This window comes from Mucor velutinosus (genome assembly GCF_035048745.1).
Source record: "Mucor velutinosus strain NIH1002 chromosome Unknown tig00001544, whole genome shotgun sequence".
NCBI lineage: Eukaryota > Fungi > Mucoromycota > Mucoromycetes > Mucorales > Mucoraceae > Mucor > Mucor velutinosus.
In genome coordinates, this window is record NW_027041908.1 from 422313 (window position 1) to 446983 (window position 24671).

Genomic DNA, 24671 nt, shown 5'->3' on the forward strand with positions numbered 1-24671 from the left:
AAACACCGTCTTTATCATGGGAGACTTCAACTACCAGTACAAGGATCGTCGAGTCGATGGCACCCTCACCAGTGCACCAGTAGAATGGACCGATCTACTCGATGATTACTTTATTGACGTTTTTGGGGAAGACAAACACAACACATGGCATAGTGGAAGCAATTCAGGGATTCTGGATTACATCTTTTGTAGTTCAAACGCCCATCATCTAGTCACTAGCACCAACCAGCAGTATCTGTCTCCTGCCTGGACCGACCATGAACTCTTGGGATTCTCTTTTCGATATCAAGATGCGAATGGCCGTGGCCCTGGTAACTGGAAGGCAAATCCGTTCTTGGCTTGCAACAAAACATTTAGGAAGGCATTGGCAGAATTCCTCATTGATAGTGAGGCGCGTCTGGCAGAAATCAAGCGTTTCTCCACCCCCCAACAACAATGGGATTGGATCAAAGCCGAAGTAAAGATGTTTATCAAACAGTATCAAATGGAGGATTTGAACTGGCGGAAACAACAGCTACACCGACTGCTATCAAAGAGAAACAAGATGATGCGGCATAAGAAGACAAGAGGCTTGGTGTTTCAAGGCTTGGACACGGTTAATCAACAGATTCAATCTCTCCAGCACTCTCTTGCAGAAATAGAGATCTTGAAGGCAGGAAAATTTTGGCGGGAACATGGTGAGAAATCTCCAGGCTTCCTGAAGCGCTCTGTGGTGTCTCGAGAAAATCGTCGTTCAATTGTGGAACTCAGGAACCCTACAACTGGCGATCTATGTCAAGATCAACCTAGCATCTCCAACATTGCTACCAACTTTTACACCTCACTGTTCACACCGGAGGCTCTGGATTCAACCTCCCTCAGTGTTATAATTCGCAACATCCCAGGTCATTTGAAGCTCAACAGCGAGCAGCAGGAATCATTGATGATGCCGATTGATGTGGAGGAACTCTTGACCGATAGCAAGCAGACTCGTCGTTTGAGTAGTCCTGGACCTGATGGATTACCTTATGAAATCCTGTACTTGGTAATGAAATTTCCACCGTTCCATGATCTCATCCAATTAGTCTACAATGAAGCTTTAAAGAAGGGTAAGTTCCCGCCATCTTGGAACGAATCCGTCATGTGTCTGCTTTACAAGAAAGGCGATCCAGCTGAAATGAAGAACTACCGTCCTCTGTCTCTGGCTAATTCAGACTACAAGCTCTTCACTCGCAATATCAACCGTCGAATCATGGAAGTCTCTTCCAACTTGATCAGCCGACATCAGCTTGGGTTTATTCCTGGTCGATTCATTGCTGAAAATGGAATGATCTGCCAGCTCCTAATGGAAGATGCTCAACGGAAATGGTCCATCGCTGAACAACAGGAAAATGATCCTTCCTTTAACACTTTGGATTATGACATCGGTCTTCTTCTGGATCAAGAAAAGGCATACGATCGGGTGAACTTGGAATATTTGAGGAAGGTATTGGGGAAATTTGGGTTTCCTCGCCCTATTATCAAGTGTATCTCCAAGTTGATGGGTGACAACCTCATACGTATCAACATCAATGGCCATCTGTCAACTGAAGTGGCGAAACTTCGAGGCTTGAAGCAGGGGGATCCTCTCTCTCCTGTACTGTACAACTTGGCATTTGAACCTTTTCTGCTTGCAATCCTGCATGATCGCCAATTTCAAGGCTACTTGATGGGTACTGCACGAACAAAACTCCTGTGCTATGCTGATGACGCTTTGGTGTTTATCCATGACTCCAATGATTTGACTCGGTTACAGCTCCATATGGCTCGTTACTGTGCTGCCTCCAACGCCAAGTTCAATAATGCCAAGGTGGAAGCCTTTTCAGTGTCTGGTCGGGATACATGGGATATGTGGGATGGTCCATTATCACAAATGGGTATCACACATCTCCATTCTGTTGAGGACGATGAACCGTTGACCTATCTGGGATTTCCTCTCGTCCAAAGTAGGATTCAGCGAGTTCACTTTATGGGTGCTTTGGTAACAAAGATCAAAACTGCCATCCAGATTCATTCTGGTCGCTCCCTGTCGGTCGTTGGAAAGGCTACAGTGCTGAACTCTCTTTTGCTCTCCAAGCTATGGTACATCCTGCGTGTTACGCCTTTGACTCAAGCTGACTTCAAGCAGCTGCGTTCTCTGGCTATTCAGTTCTTGAGAAGAAACATCTTCCCCGTCATCCCTTGGAAGGTGTGGACTCTACCAAAGGACAAAGGTGGTCTCGGTGTTGTAGACATCCAAATACAAGCTTCAGCTTTGTATTTTCGTTGGCTCCACCCATTACTGGTTCAAGATCAAGATGTCATAGATTCCCATCCTGTGTCGTACCTCTTAAGCTACCACATTCGCAATGTTAATGGTTACCCCCACCATCAAATCCCGCTGCTATTTCCCTCTGCTCGTCGTACTAAGGGGTTGAAAAAGCAACGCACGGGAACTGTCGATATGTTATATCGTACAGTTGACTATCTTCCTAAGTTGTTTGATGCGGCACCGATCAATTCTGCAACTGCCATGGCTCTTCCATTACAGGCGGCTTTCTATGTTCCTCCATCCTCCTCACTGGTTGTTCCTCTTAAAGTCAAAGAGATGATGGTTTCTGATGTATTTCAGTACGATGCCCGGCTTAACTTTGTACATTGGAGAGACACTCGTGACCCTTCCCTCCTCAGGTGGAAGAGAGCTCCTTCAACAGTGTTCAGAGGCCTCGCATCTGGCACTCTTAAATTCCAGCCCTACTTCCTCCCAGTGTGTAATCCAGCCCCTGTAGTAGATCCTGGAGTCTCTTTTGCGCCGCTGGTGGATCAATTTTGTCTGCACGATGGCCAATCTCTTAGAAACGCTCAGGCTTCCGCCAAAACATTTCGTCTGTCTGTACTGTCGTCGGTGGAACAGCCCTTGGTCTTGCAAAATGTCTCTGCTGCTAATTGGAAATTCTTTTGGTCTCTGTCTCTTACCTACATTCAACGTAATGTGATATACCGATTCATCGCAGGCTGTATCCCTTCTAGAAGCAGATTACACTACATGATGCCTGCATTTTTCGAGTCCCACAATTGTCCTGTCTGCTTGTCTCCCAATGAAACTGCCAGCCACCTGCTCTTTGACTGTCCATCCAAAGAAAAGGTATGGCAAGGCGTCATTTTTGAGTTCCTATGGCCCACCACGTCCATCACTGACATCAAAGAGGCTCTTCTGTCCCTGGACTTTTCAGATATCTGGTACTCCCAAGTCAAAGGCATCCATCCATACAGAATCCTACTCATCACCCTGTCTCAAATATGGCTAGCCCATATGCGCTTTGTTTTTGACGGCACTATCTTTGTCCCTGAGGCGATTCTGGTACATATCCACTCCACTGTCCGACAGACAGTGGATGAAGATCAAATCCATTCCCTCTTGTAATTTAGATAGTTAGATAGTTCCTTTTGTTAGTTTAGTTTAGTTTCCATTTATATTTATATTTTTTTCATTTCTCAATTGCACCCGCCTCTTCACTCTGACCTATTACTCTTAGTGTACGCGGCTCAATCAATAAACACAATTTAAAAAAAAAAAAAAATCTGTTTTTTGATATTCGATTGTATAAACTGTGATGATCATCCGATGCTTCCTAATACATTCTTGGAGTGCTTTTCAAGACGCTTCCAATGGTGCAAATTGTAATAGATGTTTTGAATGAACTTATCGAGCAATTCCAAAAAATATGAAATAAGGTTTTTGGTCAAAATGTCGAAATTTTGCGTATGAAGACTCCATAAAAGTGGTTTCAGAGGTTGCTTTGGGTCGATAGAAACATTTTGAATTAATATACACCATAGTAAAAGTCTTCATTTTCAAGGCGAAAAATGCGATCGTTTGATTTTCGATGAAAAGCATGAGGTATACCCCTCATGCTTTTTGACCGATTTTTGACCATGTTTTTTTTTGGTTGAGCAAAGGTATCAGGATGTTACTACTCAAGTACATTTGTTTGGTGTCATTCCGGCGGCTCAGAAAAGTTTACATGTCGAGATATGAAGGCTTGAAAGCTGTCAAATTTGGTTATATTGTGCTTTATAGAGTTTATTTACACAGCATGAATCACATTCTTGATAGCTGAAATCTTCTGGACGGGCAGTTCTACAGCCTGTGCGATTTCTAATTTAAATAGGAGGCGCATTGATTTTGGTAAAGCTAATTCATGCAAACTTTGATGCGCTATTTGCTGGTAAGCTTATTAATATTTGCTGCTTAAATACTGTGGTTTTGCACCTTCGCTTCGTTACGATGAACCTCTTTTAAGGTCAACGCTACTAAATGTTGCCTAGAAACCACAAATTACTCAATCTACGGCCAAATAGAAGGCAAGAAATCACTTGTATTAGATGCGTGAAGTTCTTGGGAGAGGGGCGTTTAATCTTTGTTTGCTTACGACGACGCTTTTGTGTTCAAAGTTTTCTAGTATATAAAGAAAGGAAAAGACTAGCGGACAAATGTTCTACTACTGTGTAGACTTGCTGACGCTGTCATCTTATCTCATTGGAGAAATTGACAATGTTTTTGAATGGAGGGGTGGAGGCAATGCTATAGAATATAATCTACCAGCACTATAAGGTTATCCGCAGCAAAGCTGATATATATACTGTCATTTGGTGATGACAGCAATAGGCCAAATCATTTGAAAAATCACAGCTGTGCGCTCATTACACTAAAAAATGTACCTGGAGAGCGCTGATGGCTCCGAAACTACTTGCCAGTGTTGTTTTGTGCAAATCTGCGCTGACCATTTCCGCGTCCTCAAGAAACAGCATGCTTTAGCTCATTTCATCGCATTTTCACGCAAAACAAGGCCCTGAAAATATCGCAAAAATCGTCTTGGATTCAATATTTCCATTTCATACGATGCAGCGCATCCGGATAGCTTGGTATCATGTAGCAGTTTGACGATACAGACTCTCATTCCTCATCTATCGACTGGATTAGAAGTAAATTTGGCCATTTTCAAGCATTGCTATCTCGTGTTATAGGTCATTTTGAGCATTCAGAGTAGCACCAAACTGCTTCTCTTGGTCACTACCAACTTCCTGATACCTTAACTCAAATTTTTTTGGGTCATACCAGATCGACGAAAATCGTCAAATTTATATGAGTATTAGCAAGGGAAAATTTTTGAAAATCAAACGATTGCATTTTTCACCCTAGAAACAACGATTTCTGCTATAGCATATATTAGATCAAAATGTTTCTAAAGCGTCAATGCAGCACCTGAACTTGTTTCTGGTAGATCTTTATATGTAAAATCTCGACATTTTGGCAGAAAACCACTTTTCATATTTTCGTAAATTACTCAATATTTTTGTTCAAAATTTTGAATGTAATTAGTGCCATTAGAAGCAGCTTGATCAGCTACCCATAATTGCATTAGAAAGTAAAGCATGACAACCACGACTTATATAGTCGAATCTTACAAAATCGTTTGAAGGATGTAAAATCAAGTCGAATTTGAACACGAGAAGAATAATTTCAATCACCGCAAAAGCTAAACTGGGCTTTGATTGGCTCAATGATTTATATAGCCTGATGGCAACCTGTACCACATAATATCTACGGCAGCAACATGTATAATAATTTCAATAATGGCCATTAATGTCGAATTAGTCCTAGATTAACAGGCTTTGAAAGCATACTATATAATAATATTACTTCAGTGGCATATGCAGTATAATGAATTGATTTGAGCAAATCAATACAGAAAAGGCTTTCAACTGGTATTGCTATATTACAGCCCATGTATATATGATGCCGCGGCAAATCAAGATGGAAAGAAGCAGAGGACGTACAAAACATCAAAATATCATGCGATAAGCTTACAATTCAAAGAAGCTGTAATAGCTTATCCATGACAACATTTAATTTTGATTGTGTTGCGACCACAGAATACGTGAGGTATTATGAGCTTATACAATGCGCTATATAATTATGAGGCTTTTTTGATTGGGATCTTTGTTACTAAAATGCAGCATCATAAGCGCAACTGATCCTGAACTCTGATCAAAAGGAATTTTGTGTAGTATCCTGCCTGTTGCATAAAAGACATACCCTGACTGTACAGTAAGGGGGCTAATTACGCAAAAGAGCCTAGTTACTGCGATTTGCGTGCTTATAGCGGTATATGTATACATCCGGCCAAGTACAAGCATTGGAAACAGTGTTTAACCTTGTATGCAAAGAGAAGCACATATCCGTACAATCTTAAACTCGTTTAATGCTGTCTCAAAAAATTGTTGTTTGGGGCTATGGTATATACCTTCAAGATGAAGAGATTTAGCCGATAATCTAATTTGTCAGTAACACCACTACCCATTTTGGTAGATCTTCATCATTGTTTTGCTTTCAGGGCATGGATGAATTTAGCAGCTGGCATTAACATGCCCATGGCATTTCACTGATATCGTGAATTCATCAAATCTTGGTGTGCTTGGTGTATAAATTATCAACATTTAAAATGGTTAGATCAAAATCATCGTATTGGACATCAAGATTAGATAAGGAACAAGGTGGGTACGGTCATGTGATATTTCTACTTCAGCGTGAGTGCCTGACATGACTCATCGTTTGTAACCCTGAATTGAAGCATGAAAATTTTTCATTTATACAGCATCTCATGTCAATCAAGATGAAATCCTTTTTTTTTTCACCACAGATTATGGCCATGGTTTTTGTAAAAAGGTGAATAAACTTTGATCTAGCAGCAAGCATTGACCTCTAAACAAACATTTGACGAAGCATTTTATTTGAGCATGGTCTACGTTTCCAACTTCATCATGGATGAGCCGATACTTTTTTAAAAGCCCCCAGGGGCAAAAGATTTTTTGTTTAAAATTCACAATTTTTTTTTCTCCACAACTATCCTTTTTTTTTCTCTTTCCTCTTTTGCATCAACCATCTTCTTTAACAAATGTCCCCTCCCATTGCTTCAGGTCAATCCGAGTCTGGTAAGGCTCGTTTCGCTGGTAGTGCCAGTTCCGGCATTCTTGAATTGATCATCTTCCACCCTGTTGATACTGTTGCCAAGCGTTTGATGAGTAACCAAAATAAGGTAGAATACATATAGGGGCAGACTAAGGGGGCAAGTAAACTAATTCATCTTGCTTCCATTTAGCTTTGGATTTCAGGCCGTGCATTTGCTGAAAATAAGGCTGCTGTTAATCAGGTCATTTTCAAGGTAAATTATCATGGTTTTTTTTTGACAAGGGGGGATGCTTTGATTTTGTGTGTGCGGAAGCTTCCTGGATGCCATGTCAGAAAGTTAGCATGTCAGATTAATTGATTCCTATTACGAAATGTTATAGGATGCTGCCAATGCCACATTTATGAAGAAGTATGCTTCTCTCTTCCCTGGTCTTGGTTTCGCTGCCGGTTACAAGGTCGCCCAAAGAGTTTACAAGTTCGGTGGTCAACCTTTTGTTAGAGATTACTTGAACAAGCACCATAGAGATTTGTTTGTTGGCACATTCGGTGAGAAGACTGGAAAGACCATGATGCATGCCACTGCTGGTAGTTTGGTCGGTATTGGTGAAATTGCTCTGCTTCCTTTGGACGTTTTGAAGATCAAGAGACAAACTAACCCTGAGGCATTCCGTGGCCGTGGTTTCTTGACCATTGTCAAAGATGAAGGTATGGGTCTTTACCGTGGTGCTGGTTGGACCGCTGCTCGTAATGCTCCTGGTTCATTCGCACTCTTTGGTGGCTCTGCTTTCGTCAAGGAATACTTGTTCTCATTGAATGATTACAACAAGGCTACCTTCTTCCAAAACTTCTGTGCTTCTATCGGTGGTGCTGTTGCCTCTATTACTGTTGCTGCACCTTTGGATGTCGTCAAGACCCGTATCCAAAACCGTAACTTTGAAAACCCAGAATCTGGTTTCAAAATTATCAAGGATCTTGTCAAGAATGAAGGCTTCGCTGGTTTCTTTAAGGGTTTGACTCCCAAGATCTTGGTGGTAAGTTATTTATACATTTTTAGGGGGGCATTTGGTTATGTCAATGGAATTTTTCGTATTTATTTTTAACATTGTTTAAAAATATTCCATTGAGGGAGCATTTCTTGATACTAATATTAACATTTGTTTATTAATAGGTTGGCCCCAAGTTGATCTTCAGTTTCACTGTCGCTCAACAATTGATCCCTGTCTTCCACAAGATGTTTGATGGTCAAAAGTAAATCAAAAAGCATAAATTCGTTGTACAAAATCAGTTAGACATCTACCAATTATATCACACCCTTTCCTTCTTAAAACAGATCAATAAATAAATAAAAATGTAACATATTACCGAGCACAAATGTCCATATTTAATCAATGCGATTCAGTCCCTATTGGTGCAGCTAGTATCGTGCATATCGCAATTCTATTAATAGGCCTCAACATGACATCAGATATATTTTGCCAAGCATCTCTGTAATAGTTGGGAAACGTAAGCTCTAATAGATGGCTAGTATAACCCCATAGCATCAGAAGCTTGGCATTAAGCGATAAATTACCCACTATTTAGAGACTGCCGACTATTTAAGCTGTGTATCAGCTAGTAGTTCTGTTCAATTGCCTAGCAGAAATCATAGATCAGGAATAACAAATTGAAACTTTCACTTTACGTTCCAAAGACTTGAAAAAAACGCAGCGATAAAGAAAATGCGCAAAAAAATGAGACGATGAAATGTAGAAATGAAAAAGAGGAAAAAGTGAGAGAAACAGCAAAGAAAAAGAGAAAGAAAAGAGTGAAAAAAAGTTGGCTTTTTATATTTGATGATCCAGGAAAAAAAAAAAAAAAAAAAAAAAAACTCAACTCAGCCATCCATTATGAATGAAAGCAATCAACAAAAAGTAAAATTGTTGGAAAGTAAATAGGGATCAAGGGAAGAATGCAGCACGTGTGGAAGCAATCAGAAAGACACTTTACTTTTGGAAAATTCGTCAAGTAGTCTAAAAAAAGGGATACAATGTGCATTTAAGCTATGAATGATGATGAAATGCGTTCCTGAAAAAAACTGGGTATCATAACGTGGGGATTAAAAATACTACGTCAAGTTATAAATAAGAAATGGTTTAAAAATAATTCAAAGAATGTTATTAATAGAAAGTGGTGAATTTGAATGCCAAGTTCATTGATAGATTAAACTTGGTAAAGCAAAATTGGATTCAACTGGAAGAAAAAAGAGACAACGCACGGTCATTTTTGTGTTGTAAAGACGGTACATTAAAAAAAAAAAAAAAAAAAAAAAATTCGCCCTAAATAACCGAGTTACATATTTGGCATCACACCATCTTGGCATGACACAGAGGCACAATTTTTGTGTTCACACTTTCGAAAGAAGTTCGCGTTTCTAGCAAACATTGGAAAAGAAGATTATTTTAGAAATTCCAACCCTCTTTCCCCCCTCACAATTATTATGCGTTTTATTAAAAGTTTAATATTAAACAAATGACTAAAAAAAGACATGAACATTTTAGGGCCATTCCATACTTGGTTGAGATGACGGGGGTGAGGCATAAGCAGTGTTTTTTCTTGTGTTCAACATATCAAATCAAGGAGCCCAATCATAATCAGCAAATCTAATTTGGGAACATGCAGTTGTACATGATTATTTGGCTCCTAGCTTTACCCTTTTTAAAACAAATATAAATATAAGGACCTTTTTCCCCAGTTTTCCTTTTTTTTTTTTTTCTTTCTACATCACATCATATCAAATCACATTCAATCATAAAATGACTTCCTCAACAATGAAGAATAACAATAAGCCTTTGAAGTGGGCTACTCAACGTATCAATGCCAACAAATCCACATACCGTGTCAACAAGCGCACAGCATTGAACATCACTACACGTACAGGCAACAGCACCACCACTGCCGCTACTGCTGCTTCTGCAGTCTTGACAGCTGAAACTGAAAAAAATCCACATCAAGAAATTGAACGCTTACAAAAGGAAATTGCTTTCACCTATGACAATGTTGCAACCATCACTGTTCATTTCGAAAGTCTTCATCATGCCTACATTTGCAGCAAGCCAGAGCTGGAAAAGTCAAAATCTGCTACTCGTCTTGGTGAAATGGAAAAGGAGCTCTTGACGGCATACGATGATTTGGGTCTTCAGGTGACTCATTTGGAACGCAAGATTGCTAAGCTCGAGAAAAGACTCGCCCAGTTGAAGGAGATTGCAGAATCAACCAAAAAGCCAACAGCACCCGTTCCCGCTACACCAGCACCTGTTAAACAAGAACAACACCAATCACAACCACAACATCAACTACAGTATGCCTCTCCTTTGATTTACGATGAATTAAACTTAATTTCATCCCCTTGCTCATCAACAGATTCGTCGATCTCTGAATGCCCATTGGAAACCTCGGGGTTTTATTGTGATGATTGGGCTTTATCGCAGATCATTGAAGATCAAGCCATCTTGTTTGACAATACCTTCCAGTTCATGCCTGCCAACAACAATTGCATGGATTACCTTGGCTGTGAAGAGTTACTAGCATATCCCTCATTCATTATGCAGTAGTCTGACACTCTCACGATGCTCGCACATCAAATTTTTCACTCATTTGTAATTATCAACTCTATGATCCAAACGCCAAATATGCAGCATAACGAGTACCAGCAATTATGTTTCCTACTACCAGCTATACCCTTTATCTTTCTCGATTATATGCCCAAACCTCTTTTTATATCTTTTTACCCTTTTTATATGCCACCCAAATATCAGCATTTGCATTAGAAACACACAATTTTATTTTCATCACTTAACTTTTCGTTCGATATACTACTCTCATCCGTCTATATCACCTGTAAATAAATATTTATTTTTATCAATCGTTATTGTCTTACTATTCTCTCATGTAACATGGTACAAAATAACTTTGTTCGGATTAGAAATTCTCGCTGTTATACAACATGGAACAACGGAGCTCCGGAAAATGACCATATTATGCCAAACGTGTAACTGTAAGGGAGGGGATCATATCCGTTATCAAGTAAACCGATTACCCCTAACCAACGTGCTAGTCATTGTGCAGTTCACATTTACATAAAGATGCATCAAAACCGGCATCGATGCACAAAGCTATAATGCTCCAGGAATCTTTAGATGAAAATTATCAAGCGATTTTCTAATCCAGAGAGATTGCTTGTATATACAAACAATCTAAAAAGCCACGCCCGTAACTGGTTAGTTGATACGCCATTCTCGGCGCCACTGTATGCATAAATGTCTATAAATGATATCATGAAACTAAACATTTTCCCGACAAAATTGAAGGCGTATATACCTATCTAGCTCTGCATATTGATTACAACATGCGTATGAAATGAATCATGACGCTTGTTTTGTCATTGTACAACATGATACAGTAGCACTTTTTATTAATTTGAAACAAACTTTTGGAACCAATGATTAGCAGCCGGATGATGCCGCATTTGGTTAATTGCGCTCTTCTGTGTGTTGTACGAAATTCTTAATTCTCGGCAAAATGGCTTGCATATCAACCATGACATGCATCTAAGAATCCCAGGGCTATTCTTGCCACCATCTCTCTTGTCTTGATCTGAACATCTATATCACATTACTTATGCGCCACTGGTAAATGCGTATTAGAGCGAGCATGTATACATTAGTCGTACAATCATAGTTCATCACGTTACATTGCGTTTTGAGTTGTATTGATCCTGACAAAAGATCTAGGGTCATATTGGACGTCAACGTCATTTGCGATTTATACCGAGAATTTAGACTGCAGCATCTATCACTTTACCAACTAGTCTAAAAGAACCGGGCCATTGCACGGCTCAAGGAGGAATGTCATTGTGGCCACAAGAAATTTTTGGATTTGTACAAAATGGGTTAGTTACATATACGGTGTATAATTTAGTGGCCAGCCACTACGATATGCACACACGTGTAGTAACACTATATAGCTGATGCTTGAAACGCCATCCATTTGAAGCAAATCGTCTAAATTAGTCAACAAACCGTCATTTCCGATCTCTCCAAGACATGTTGTACTACAAATCTATAAATAAAGCGTACTGTCTCCCTGTACATACATATGCAAAGGAAGAACATCCTAGACATGGACAAATCAGAGTTGATCCGTTCTTTGATCTGATGCCAAGAATCATGCATTTTAATCTCTTGGGTTTACACAATGGCTAATAATCAGATCCCAAACGTTCTATATTGGAGCGAGGCACATGGTTTAAAATAATTGATCCCGGTAATACAGTATATGGTCATTCGCTCCTGGTTAGCAACTTAGATCCGCATTGCATTAGACATCATTGTTTTAAACCTGCACATCTCATTCAATATCTCTATTTGCCTACAGACTTTCCCATTGCATCATTTCAGTTGACAGGCTTTTGATCTTGGGCTTTTATGTCGAAATACGACGCTCGCTCTTTAACTTTTAAGCTATCATCAAATGCAACACACACACACACACACACACACACACACACACACACACACAGACCCACACACAGACCCACATTTCTCTATAGCCACAAACAAAAATCCGCAACTTTTATGAGCATTGAATGATATGTGAGCTTATGTGTAATGAAATGCGCATTTTTCTTTTTTAGGCACTCCCGTTAAAAGTCTTTCTACGCATTATTTCAATTACACACGATGACTAATTTCTTATGGATTTAATGCCTATCATTTTGTTTAGGAGAAATTTACTCACAGGCCAAGATGAATTGCCTTTTGTGCATACTTTGTATATGGAAGCACCAGTTTGTGTATTCAACTCGTTTGTGACATGCCGAATCCGCTTTAGGCTATCGTACCAAAGGCGTCCTAATAAGAAGCAATTGTGCACATCTTTCTTCTTGGGCTGGTAATTTGCATTTAGTAATTGTTGCCATGGAAAATGAAAATTGGTGAGAAAATTCAGGCACAAACCAAATTCTTCAGTACGGGATTTAAGTTTATCGAAATGCACGTTTTCCATACTGATATTGCTTTATCAAAACAATAAAAGCATGCCATTTTCCTCCACATGTTTTTCTAGTGAAATTCATATATTGATAGCGAATTTGATGTCACTTGAACTCACAGCCATCTAAATTACGGAGCAAAACGTCAAATATGGGATTTTCATTCTGCTGATCCAGGGTTCTCAATGTATTTATAAATATGCAATCTATATTTGTGATAAATATGTAAAAATACATAAATGCAAGCTATAATCAAGGAAATGCAACCCCTTTTTTTTAATATTAAAATGATCTATTTTTGACAACACTATGTGCTTCTGGTAAATCTAGATATACAGTTTGGTTTATTTTGGGCATCATGATATTTAAGGGATATGCCCGTAATGCATTTTCATGCTAATAAGCTATGGCTATTAATAGAGGCTCTGCTGATCTCATAAGTTGCTTACAGGGGCTCACAATAATGATGTATTCGCGGGGAGAAAACATTGACGTGATCGTAAATATCACTAAATACTTATCCATTTGGATTCTTTTTTTTTTAATTAATTTGAACATCTACTCTGAATTAAGGCATGCAAGTTTTCGTTAACATTCTTGAGTTGTAAGCATCTCTAATAGAACCTTCTCATTAGGTATACGACGATAGAAGCTTGAATACCTAGATTAGATCTGTTCCTGACTCTTGTCAGTTTCTAAGATCAACATCATATGTATATAGGCTGCATCTAAGAATGCAATCACCGAATCACTGGATAAAATATACGCTGCTTCATAAGAGTGTGTCTACGCTTTGGGTGGCTCTTTTCTTTCGCTTTTCGAAACCTTCGTCGCTATGGATCTGACTCTTCTGTGGTACTTTACACTTGTTTCAGCAAGCAAAAGTTATATAGGGGCAAACAGCATACTAGTACTGCGAAACACAGTATGCATTTGAGCCGTGTTTTTGTGTTGGAGGCCGTTTCTGGCGGCCAGAACAAGATATCAATGTCAATCCTCCGATGTATATGTAAATTTTGAGGGTGATTGAGTGAGGGCCTGCGTGATAGACACTTTTTTATTGCTGCTTATTCCATACCAACTCAAAAGAATATCAGGGCAAATAATAGACTATATGCCAAAAAAATTTACCATAAACCATTGCAAATCATCAAACCAAATAGTCTGACAAGGGTACAAAACAACACAAGCCAAGTGATCATGCATATTCAATATTCAAGCTTTATTAACTATTTTTCATTACATTTATATATAAAAAGGCGTACTTTTGTTGGTTATCACAGCAGATGGTCTACCATGATGTAACAGGATCAACCAGCGTGAAGGTCAAAGTACAACTGATCCCAAGAATGAGGATTTACACGGTACCATGCAAACCCAACATCCCACTCTTTCATAAACCAATACGACCATCCAGCGTGAACTTAGTAGGCTCCAGTGATAACTGAAAGCCCCATGGGATGTTGTGAGATATGGCCTTTGTGTCGTTGGGGAAACAACTATCAAAAGACAAACAACATCTAACAAACTAGTTCACCAGGCTCACCAGGCTACAAAACAGCCTGTCAACACACAGCCCAAATTGGCAGCTTCAAGCGTTGTTCAATCGAGTAGGCGGCCACCTATGATACCCAGATAGAACACACAATCAGGAAGCTCTAGCAGTTGCCCGCCGACAACCTATTACATGGCTTACAAGCTCTGATTATTTGCAAAGCAAATGGCAACAGAACTACGCATATAATGGCTAGTTTGTGCTGAAACCTAAAGCAAGGCTTACGATCCTACCTTCATTTAAACCATTAGAGGATTGCTCCTCGTCAAGTATAGTGGCATTGATCTATTGGCCCCAGGGAACCTGAAAGAGATTTCTACAACGCAATGAATCCAAAGTGTGAAGAGAGAAAAAAAAAAAAAAAAAAAAAAAAAAGGAAACTTTACGCGTTTATCATGCGGGGCAAGTAACGTCACGCTTACTGTGCCTTACTACCCGCCTACTGAATGCTTATTTGAAGCCTTGCTGTTAGGCATGTATTTGGGGAACAGTGCAGTATATCTTTTCGATACACTGCCGCCCATTTCAGGTTCACGATTGATAAAAAGCGAACGCTAATGTTGCGAATCAGTTCGTCATCACAGCCATATTGTCTTAATTTCTTTTGTTCCTTTTGATACTCTGTTTATTGTTTGAAATATAATAAGGAAGAACCTGCTGTTTACCACTTCTGGTGTCATCTTTCAAATGTCAGGTCTTTTACACACTTTTGTAAGATCATTCTTAATATATAGTATTAAAGATTGGTTTAGTATTTCCAATCATAAAAAAATTGCCAGTGTACCTGAAATCACTGCAAAAATTAAGAGCTGCTATCTCTTGGATCGTACATACCCATCTATCATTGACTTTCGATATTGCATCTCTCCATTGTCAGGTACACACAGACTTTGCGTGTAACCTTTTAATTAGTGTAGATATCAAATCATATGGTAAAACAATAAAGAACAACGTTTATTTCATTTATATTTCTGCATATACGTATATCTAAATCCTTTATCTGTACGCAGGACAGAACATCATAACATCTCATTCCTTATTTTTTGCAAAAAAAAAAAAATAAGCTTTAATTGCCCAAAATCGAACATCAGACCTTTGTTTTATAACAGAAAGATGAAATGACCACTGGCAAAAAGCCTCTTTGTGCGTAACAACAATTTACTTCTTTATAAAGCCATCTGCTGCGAGGAAATACGAAAAAAGCTCAAAAAAGTGAAATCTAGCAGCTCTTTTCAATAGCAACTATTGGGTTTATTCACTGTGGTTTTGTGACGAACTAAAATGGGCATCCATTAGTACCCTTAAAGACAGTTACTGAAGTGAACTAGACTACATTCCCATCATATAAATACCATAAATAAATGCCATCACAATCGAACCATGCTATCATCAACAGATAAGCATACATAGTAATACTATTAGTATGATGATAGTCATGATTGCAGTGAAATCAGGTTTGAATAGATTTCACAAAAAAAAATAAAGCAATAATAAAATACAATAGAAATCAACTGTATTTTATTTGTGTATAAAAATGAACTCAAGATCCTGGAATTGAGTAAAAAAAAAAAAAGAAGAGTATTTATACACTTGCAACTGGCTTGTAGGATTAGTGATGATAGAGAGCAATAGGTGCTGCTATTGCGATATCTGGCAAATGTTGTTGATGTTTGATTTAAAGTGGTAATCAATGCAAGAGCACTGGCCATAAGGGGTCGATTTGAGTAACCTTGATGGGCTTGAGTGAGCTATCGTCATAGCATGGTTTAATATAACTTTGATGGTTTAAAGTGTGATGTTTGTTATTGAAGTATGGAACCCTTTGTCTGGGATATTGTGCAACTATAGCAGCAGGGCATAGTTGTCATATTTGAATATGCTTGTTATTAATTTGATTCTATTTGGATAAAGATAGCATCACTTATTACGACCATCATGGGTGTGATTGAATACACTGTGATCAGGAGTGATGATTCATTCACACGATGTGCGATATAAGCATGCATCTTTACTTTAGAATTTTAAATGGTTGTTGATGTACATTTGAGCGCTTTTATTAATAGATCCAAATAGCATGAGTTTGAATGAGTGCTATTTGATGAATTTCGGTTTTCAATCAAGTTGCGTTTGGGTGGCTATTTCATTACAATGTTGTTTCACATAGGTCCCTGGCTATGTAAGAGTTCGACATTTTTGTCAACAACCTCATTTCATATTTTCAATATTGCTCAGTAGATTTGTTTACAATATGTCTTATACTTAATACCAATGGATTTGCCGTGTAAAGTGCTCTAAAGATGTATTAGAAAGTACGAGATGAACAAAACGCATCTGACATAGTCGAAATCTGTAAGATAGACGAATTAAGTCGTTTTTGATCAAAATCGGACCAATCTGAAGCAAAGTATTTAAGAGATGTTTCAACCACCAACAATTTTGGCGGCGAGCTACTGGTAATATCAATGCCATCCTCATTATTATTATGAAAGCAAGCAATGCTGTCTGAGGCGTCCCAGAAGGAATTGCACTATTGCTTGGCCTAAATATTCCCATTTTGCTGTTTTATGCGGCTCTACGCCTGCTCATACCAATACGTTTGGGTTGCTGATAAAAGTATTTGTGAGCTTGTAAGCTCCCTTTCAGACGACGATGAGAGCGTCTCAAGCGAGAGCTATCAAACAGATTATCATGCAGCTCATGTCGTTGTCTGCATTTGGAGATTTGATAGATGCAAATACCTGTCATTTGCATGCATCTCAACACACTAAAACGGACAATGAAACTCAATAAATCCGAAAATCACAGTGATAGGGGCTTTATTTTTCTCTCTTAAGTTATAAGATTATTACAGCAATGGGAAGAAGAACTAATTTAGTGGCGTGGTTTAGCGTGTATGTACAATATTTATATGTGTCTTTTGGGCTCTTTTTTTTTTTTTTTTTTTTTTTTTTTTTTTGTTTTTTTGTTGATCGCGATACTTTTGATGGTTATAATAGTTGCAATGAGTGATTCTCGTGTCTTGTTCGTTATAGGGTTGCTTTCAGCTTATAAAGCTCTTTGCCTTGTGATGCCTGTGGGCAATTTTCCTCCACGTTTAGCGACTGCCACCAATCCATTACCCCTTCTTCTCTTAGTTGGAGGTTTTAACACCTGCGGAGTGGGCGTTTGGTTGTAATCGATAATATGTGAATTGGGTATAATAGCAGTATCTTCTTCCTTCAACTCATCGAAATCTTCGTTATCGTCATCTGGAATCGTGTGCACCGCGACATGAGCTGACACCAAGTTTTCCTTTTCCAGCCTTTCATTGACCCAGACCATGGCGTCTAAAAACGCCTCTTTGCCCAAATAAGCTTTGCCTTCTCTTGTTTCTAGCAAATGTTGTCTTAATGCTTCAAAGTCTCGTGCGTAGCTTTTAATGCTTCTGCGTCTCTCTACTAGGGAAATAAAAGTACCAAACAGAATGAACTCTATTGCCTTGACCGAGTTCTTGCTACTCACAGTCATGTTGGGATTGACCATGACAGCTTTCAGTTCCTTGTCAGTTGCAATACTCTTAATCACATCGAGTACAATGTCCACTTTTTCCTGCAGATCAGCAGACGGCACTTCGTCACTGTGTACAAATTCTTGAAGCGCTCTTCCACTAGCAAACACTTCCGTGCCTTTCTTGATGGTGAGCATGAGATGAGCGATCAATTGGAATAGTGCAGCGTGTCCTTTGCGTTGTAATACCGTCGAAATTGCTTGGTATTCATCTGCCAATTGTCGACACTTTTCTGCAACTTTGGAATTTGTAGCTTTCAACTTTTCTGCTGATGTGATGGCGACACCCAATTGTACACGGGAGAAGATTTCAAACTAAAGGTACGGTACATTGTTAGTTATTTTACTTATTTTTAAAGCGATAACATCTGCCTACTTACCTCATCGTCTTCAGTAATGTCCAAGTACTCCACTATAGATTACTATGTTAATGACTGCCTGAACTTGGGTGTGGTACACTCCCGTCAAACTTACCACACACAAATTCGAAGCGGTTGAAGATGTCAAACTCTTCTTTTGTAATAAAATGTTGTGGAGTCTTGTGTTTTTCTGTAAAAATGAATCAGTACTTAGTGCAACATGCCATATGCCATTTTATAATTGCTTACGCCTCAAGATCTGCTCATATTCATCGTCAGCGTCTTGATCCAAGCGTTCAATGTAGTACTTTTCAACCGGACTTCCCGATGAGTTGTCGACGTACGGGAGAAGGTTCTTGAGAAATCTATGGACTCTTCACTTAAAGAAAGACCTTACGACTCAAAACGATCCACTTACCTTCTTGCCGAAGTCAGTCTCTGTTTACCATCAATGACAATGCGGACCTCTTGACCTCTGATTCGACGCACAGCAAAGAGCAATGGAGGTATATAGTAGTTATTGATGATGGAATCGATCAATTCGCTCATCTTGCCGCTTTCCCAGATGATTTCTCTCTGATAGGGTGCGTCCTAATAATCAACGGTGAATAAAACTGCAATGAAGGGGAGTGTCTATGCCACTTTACCAGCTGAATGTCTCCTTTTGATATCAGCTCTATACACGATCAAAAAGCAAATGTCATTAGCTCAATGCTAGCCATCAGGCAAGTGTCAAACATACCTTTGATGCGATGGACCGACAGCATCCTAGTTCTGGGTGTTGGAAGACGTTTTACTGTCATTCTCTCTTTCCTACTCGAAAGGGCGTTTTGAAGGATGAAAAGAGTGGCAAGCAACTTTTTTGCGCTAATTCTCGCGCGTTCTTGAAATAATTAAAAATCTGCTTTAAACAGAAAAACCAGTCATTGAAAATACAACAATAAGATGTGGTAGTAATACGCTACTGCTACTGCTACTGCTGCTGCTGCTGCTGCTGCTGCTGCGAAACTCTATTTCTCTCTTTTTTTTTTTTTTTTCTTAATTCCAACATGTCAGAAAACACAATTAGTAGCTTTGTTGTGTTATTCACTGCTCAAAAGACAAAAAAGTTCAAGACATGGCAAGATGGTATAGATGTCGACTGCTGGCCCATTTGCAATGTGGTATTAACAATGTGCGTTTTGTAGGAACAATGAAATACCACAGCTTCAACAAGAGGGTAAATAGACCATCCATGCTGTAACATTGTATGTGTCCTTGACTAACATGCAATCTGATAGCTGACACTCACAGATGAAAAAGGTTACAACATTGACAGGTACTTTCTTTACATCCAGCATCAAATCACTGCTCCCACATCTCACTAATGATTGCATTTTGATAGAAAGTTCCACAAGGGAGGCGTACCCAGTGTTGGCGATGAGATCGACTTTGATAGCCATATCGTAACAATTGAGTCACTCGAAGCAATTGAGGTGGCCAACAATACACATCAACAAACCATCCCAGTGCATAGGGCGCCCCATGTTATGCCAGCGAGACACCTTCCTGATCCACCGCCTCAAGAACGTACACCTTCACCATCCGCATCAGCCGCTGTATCAGCCACGGTCATTCCCTCTCGATACAACCCACAGCCTATGCGAGTCTCCCAGTACAAACCTCCATCCACCATCCCTCGAAAGAGAATGATTAAACCAGATCCAGAAGAGATGGGGGAAGATGATCATAGCATGGAGATGTCTGAGTCAGAGCCATCTACTAGATCAATGCAGCCATCAGTACAACCAGCAGCGATCTACGTGGAGCCGTCGACTCAGCAGGAACTGGAATTAACTACACTTATTGAGCCTGAGCCAGTTCAGCCATTACTGCCGACTCCTGTGGCTCAACCACCTTCAATACAGCAAGAACGACAGGCTTCCACATTGAATATACCCCCTTTTGTTCCTCCTGTACAAAATGAAGCGCCACAACCGGTAGAGCAACCCACAGCAACTGCATCATCCTCTAGTTCACCGCCTGCTAAAAAGAGGGTTCGAGTGGGGTTATCTAAAAAGACATCTACGCCCCTTCATCAAGTGAGCCTACCTGCGCCTGGCACATCGTCCTATACCCCACTTACCAACGCCCATAGACCTACAGCCACGCCGACACCGTCATCATCGTCATTTACAAAAGCATCCAACATTGAGACTATTAATACTATGAATGCTGAGGCAACGAGCAGTAATGCAACCTCAGCATCGTTCAGCTTCACACCTCCCCAGCAGGGAGACAGCAGCAGTAGCCATGGAGAGCTCAGCACCACAAAGCCTTTCAAGAGCCCATTTACCGAGGGAAAGTAAGTAAACACACTTTACCATTGTTCATCACTATTCACAAGTGGAATAGCTATACCTCTCTCGTTTTACAGTTTCCCAACAGCAAAAAAGCTCTGTCGATTATCAAGTCCAAAAACTATCCCAAGCGCTCCAAAGTAGTACCTGTCAAGTTCAACAACCCAACCTTGTACAAAGAGACGTTTCGAAAGATTATTCACGAGCATCTGGATGTAAGTTTATTTTTATTTTTATTTTTATTTTTTATTTTTGGCCCATACGCAAGACGGGGGTTGAATCATGGCCTATGCAGGTACTGATTCGACATGTCAATGCATAGGTTTTACTGCTCAATTTTGGCATGTTCTTTTACGCCATGTATGAAAGATTTGGCAAAAACAAACAATGCGCAGACCTGGAGCGTGTGCTTCGGTCCAAAGGCATTGGCATCTATGTGGAGTGTGAGTTGAAGGGAGACTTACGGTACAGCGATAAACGGTTTCGGCTGATGATCAAGAGTGGCAGTCGAGAGCATTACACAAAGTACAACAAGGACGATTTATGGGCCATTTCTAAAGTCTCTACCTTTGAGTCCAGCCAGACGTTTCTTGCCAGAAGCACGTATTTCGGCCCCTTTTCTGATGGGGCCTTGGAGGTGGAGTGCATGTCTTCCCGTGATGTGCGTGTGGCCACCAAAGTCTTGCAGGAGAGTCAACATGCGGTGTATGCGATTCGAACAATATCAGCAAGTCAAGAGTGTATGATGCTGGATACCTTGGACGACAAGTTGGAGCAGCTGCCTTTGCTTCCGTATCTATTGGCACAGGGCGACAGTAAAAAGAGCAAAAAGAAAATGGTGGCACCATTGCCCACATTGGACTGTATTCAGTTGACGCGTCAAGACACTATCGATGTAGAGGCAAAACTGGTGGAATACATTGAATTGTATCGATTGAATCCAGACCAGGAGAGGTATGTTGTCGTTTGGTGGTGTGTGTGTGTGTGTGTGTGTGTGTGGGGAGTGCCTTGTTCTCATGAAGCGTATGACAGTGTCCTGCGTCAAGTAGCGAGGTCTGTGATTAAATGCCCTGGATGGAATGACACTCCAGAGAACCCAGTGGTACTGGTTCACGGTGTATACGGATCAGGCAAAAGTTTCCTCGCAGCTGTGGTTATCATGTTTATACAAGACATTATCGATACCGCAAATGCGCGCAGAGAGCCTGATGATGCGATTCAGTTCAAGATACTGGTAACTTCCATGACTGTAAGTGAACTTTATTTTCTTGTGTGTATGGAGAGAAAGAAAGACTCACCAAAACGACAGAATGTTGCTGTGGATCGCATCTTGCAAACTTTATTGAAGCTTGGATTTGACCAGTTTATTCGTATCGGAAGCATGAAGAAGATTGCCAAGCATCTGCTGCCATATACGTCTAAAGCCAGAGTGTCTAGTAACGAAGGTAACATGCCATGGTACATGTACAAGTGCCTATACTCAACGTTCCCCTTTTTGTACAGAGCTGAAAGAGCTGGAGCAGATGCTGGACGATCCACTCAACTCTGAAGAAGACACCGACAACATTTCCACCGCCATCCAACGGTTCCGTAAAGCCGAAAGTGTGAATCAGCTGCAAACCGTCAATGTGATTGGCACCACCTTTATGTCCTCCGCATTTGATGTCTTTGCTGGCATGAAGTTTCCTCTTGTGTTGGTAGATGAAGCATCTCAATTGATGGAGCCTTTGACTTTGGTGCCTTTAGCAAGATTTTCTTGTCATCGACTGATTCTGATTGGAGATCCTTTGCAGTTACCACCAACACTCGCCACACATGCCCAAGATGGAAAAGTAGGAAAAGGGCTTGACAAGACCTTGTTCAACCGTCTGATTGAATTAGGATATGAGGTACAGTAGAGTGATGAGGTCAAATGTGTGTGTGTGTGTGTGTGTGTGTGTATGTGCCTACTTGCTAATTCAATATTAGTCTGTCATGTTGCGAACGCAATACAGAGTAAGTCATGTCGCCCGCGTATCGGGTTTAAGCTTTATATAGGCATGTTGTAACTCATTTTTATGTGTATAGTGTCACCCTCGCATTTCTGGAATCAGCAACAGCTTGTTTTACGAGAGGAGATTGATCAATGGAGTTACAGATCAAGATAGAAAGCCGCTGATTGAGGGGCTTCCGACTTTGCTGTTTGTGGATGTGGGAGGCATGGTGAGTTTCAGGGCTTAGCCGTTGAATTGCACACACACACACACACACACACACTGACATACATATATCCGCTAGGAACAAAAATCACTGAGAAGCAACTCCTATTGGAACGATACCGAGATTGCCATTGCTTCACATATATTACAAACCATGATTTCATTTGACATTTCATCCAAAGACCTCGGTGTTATTTCCTTGTGTAAGTAGCCACCAAAGCAATCAAATGACCTTTTTTTTTTTGCTCATACTATGGCCATTAGATAAAGAGCAAGCGGATAAACTCTCTCAACATCTTGGTATGAATACAGCCTCAGATACAGCCACTGCCATGAAGAGCATCCAAATATCCACAGTAGATGCATTTCAGGGAGGAGAAAAGGATGTCATTATACTGTCCACAGTGCGGTCCAGTGAGAGTCAGTTTATGGACAATCAACCTCGTGTGAATGTCGCCTTGACGCGTGCCAAACGCCATTTGATCATCTTGGGCAATCGAAATGTGTTTAGGATGAATGAGCTGTGGTCTAAAGTGCTATGGGATTGTCAAGGTAAAAAAAAAAAAAAAAAAAAAAAAAAAATAGGTGTACATTTTACTCACTCACACCATCTAGAACACTGTGTAAACGAGAATGGGTTAAGGTCTTTATTAGCAAATATCGATAATAAAATGAACTCATAATGAGCTACGCATCCTACTCCTGTCTGACATTACTGTTCACTTGCTTTTTCTGTTTTATGAAATCATCGATTTCTCGATGTGGGAGAAACTTGCATCCGGGTGGTCGATAGCGTATTGCATTATTTTGGATATCACCTAATGTAGCTGTTTCCGCAGTAAGCGTCGTAGTCGCTGTATTGGCAGCAGCATGCGTAGATGTACTGGTGGATATCTCTCTTCCATAATCGGGTGGAATAGGGTTATGAGCGTTGGCATTGTCATCCTTACCGCTGCTGCTGCTGCTGCTGCTGGTAGTGATGATGGTGGACATGGTATCAAATAAAGCTAGTTTTCGGACACTGCGGTGCGAATAAGTTGCTTTTCTTGACTTGTCTGCTGCCATTGCTTGGCGCTCATGTTGTGGATGACTAAAAACAACATGACCTTTTGTTGTTTCAATCAACGGAAAGCACTTTGATTTCTCTTGCCACTGCCATGTGGACGAGTCGATATTGGCACTATACAGCAGTCTGGATAACGTTGTTGAGTCATCTAAAAATAAAGCCAAGTCTTGCAAGTATATATTGGGCATTTCATGTAACGTAGAGGGCAGCTTGTTCCAATCAGTGTCCATCATGTCCAGCCGCTTCTGCACTGTAAGAGGTACACGCCATTTCAAACTAGACTCCTTTAAGAAAGAAATGTCATCTTGAAACGTTTGAGCGTCTTGGTAATGGATATGTTGAGTAAGGAGTTGATAATATATTTCTAATGATAATATCTATTAGTCATATGTCTCTATAGCCCTTCTCTTAGTGTACTCTTATTTGTGATCGCCGGGAAGTAGTCGAGCACATCTGTGCGTGTTTCTTCATCGACAAGTAGCATGTTTGTATTTATTGACATTTGAATGCTAAGCGAAAAAGAAGATCGCGGGTGCTTCCATTGTTTGAATCACCAAAATATGTTGATAAATAAGGAAGACGCGCCGTACATACGCCATCTACCTTATAT

At 40.1% G+C, this 24671-nt stretch overlaps 6 protein-coding genes across 6 annotated transcripts; 4 read left to right on the plus strand and 2 right to left on the minus strand.

Moving 5' to 3' along the window:
* Nucleotides 1-16: 16 nt before the first annotated feature.
* On the plus strand, nucleotides 17-3421 carry ATC70_005458 (F-box domain-containing protein; the record flags this gene model as incomplete). Its single annotated transcript, XM_064824746.1, has 1 exon — nucleotides 17-3421. One exon carries the CDS (start codon nucleotides 17-19, stop codon nucleotides 3419-3421), a length of 3405 nt encoding a protein of 1134 aa, XP_064680123.1.
* Nucleotides 3422-6956: 3535 nt separating this feature from the next.
* On the plus strand, nucleotides 6957-8222 carry RFC4 (replication factor C subunit 4; the record flags this gene model as incomplete). The annotated part of the gene is made up of 4 exons (XM_064824747.1): nucleotides 6957-7097; nucleotides 7161-7223; nucleotides 7351-8001; nucleotides 8139-8222. 4 exons carry the CDS (start codon nucleotides 6957-6959, stop codon nucleotides 8220-8222), a joined length of 939 nt encoding a protein of 312 aa, XP_064680124.1.
* Nucleotides 8223-9777: 1555 nt separating this feature from the next.
* CKA1_2 (Casein kinase II subunit alpha) lies at nucleotides 9778-10560 on the plus strand (the record flags this gene model as incomplete). The annotated part of the gene is made up of 1 exon (XM_064824748.1): nucleotides 9778-10560. The coding sequence occupies one exon, from the start codon at nucleotides 9778-9780 to the stop codon at nucleotides 10558-10560; it is 783 nt and encodes a 260-aa protein (XP_064680125.1).
* A 7038-nt stretch (nucleotides 10561-17598) lies between these two features.
* ATC70_005461 (uncharacterized protein) lies at nucleotides 17599-19225 on the minus strand (the record flags this gene model as incomplete). Its single annotated transcript, XM_064824749.1, has 7 exons — nucleotides 17599-18414; nucleotides 18480-18511; nucleotides 18574-18648; nucleotides 18708-18823; nucleotides 18877-19049; nucleotides 19106-19134; nucleotides 19201-19225. 7 exons carry the CDS (start codon nucleotides 19223-19225, stop codon nucleotides 17599-17601), a joined length of 1266 nt encoding a protein of 421 aa, XP_064680126.1.
* Nucleotides 19226-19507: 282 nt separating this feature from the next.
* Nucleotides 19508-23678, plus strand: ATC70_005462 (W2 domain-containing protein; the record flags this gene model as incomplete). Its single annotated transcript, XM_064824750.1, has 14 exons — nucleotides 19508-19586; nucleotides 19646-19677; nucleotides 19739-19776; nucleotides 19843-20802; nucleotides 20853-21012; nucleotides 21120-21751; nucleotides 21830-22046; nucleotides 22107-22242; nucleotides 22301-22686; nucleotides 22766-22792; nucleotides 22865-22999; nucleotides 23075-23198; nucleotides 23260-23547; nucleotides 23611-23678. The coding sequence occupies 14 exons, from the start codon at nucleotides 19508-19510 to the stop codon at nucleotides 23676-23678; spliced, it is 3282 nt and encodes a 1093-aa protein (XP_064680127.1).
* Nucleotides 23679-23691: 13 nt separating this feature from the next.
* Nucleotides 23692-24545, minus strand: ATC70_005463 (uncharacterized protein; the record flags this gene model as incomplete). Its single annotated transcript, XM_064824751.1, has 2 exons — nucleotides 23692-24425; nucleotides 24479-24545. 2 exons carry the CDS (start codon nucleotides 24543-24545, stop codon nucleotides 23692-23694), a joined length of 801 nt encoding a protein of 266 aa, XP_064680128.1.
* Between the last annotated feature and the right edge of the window lie 126 nt (nucleotides 24546-24671).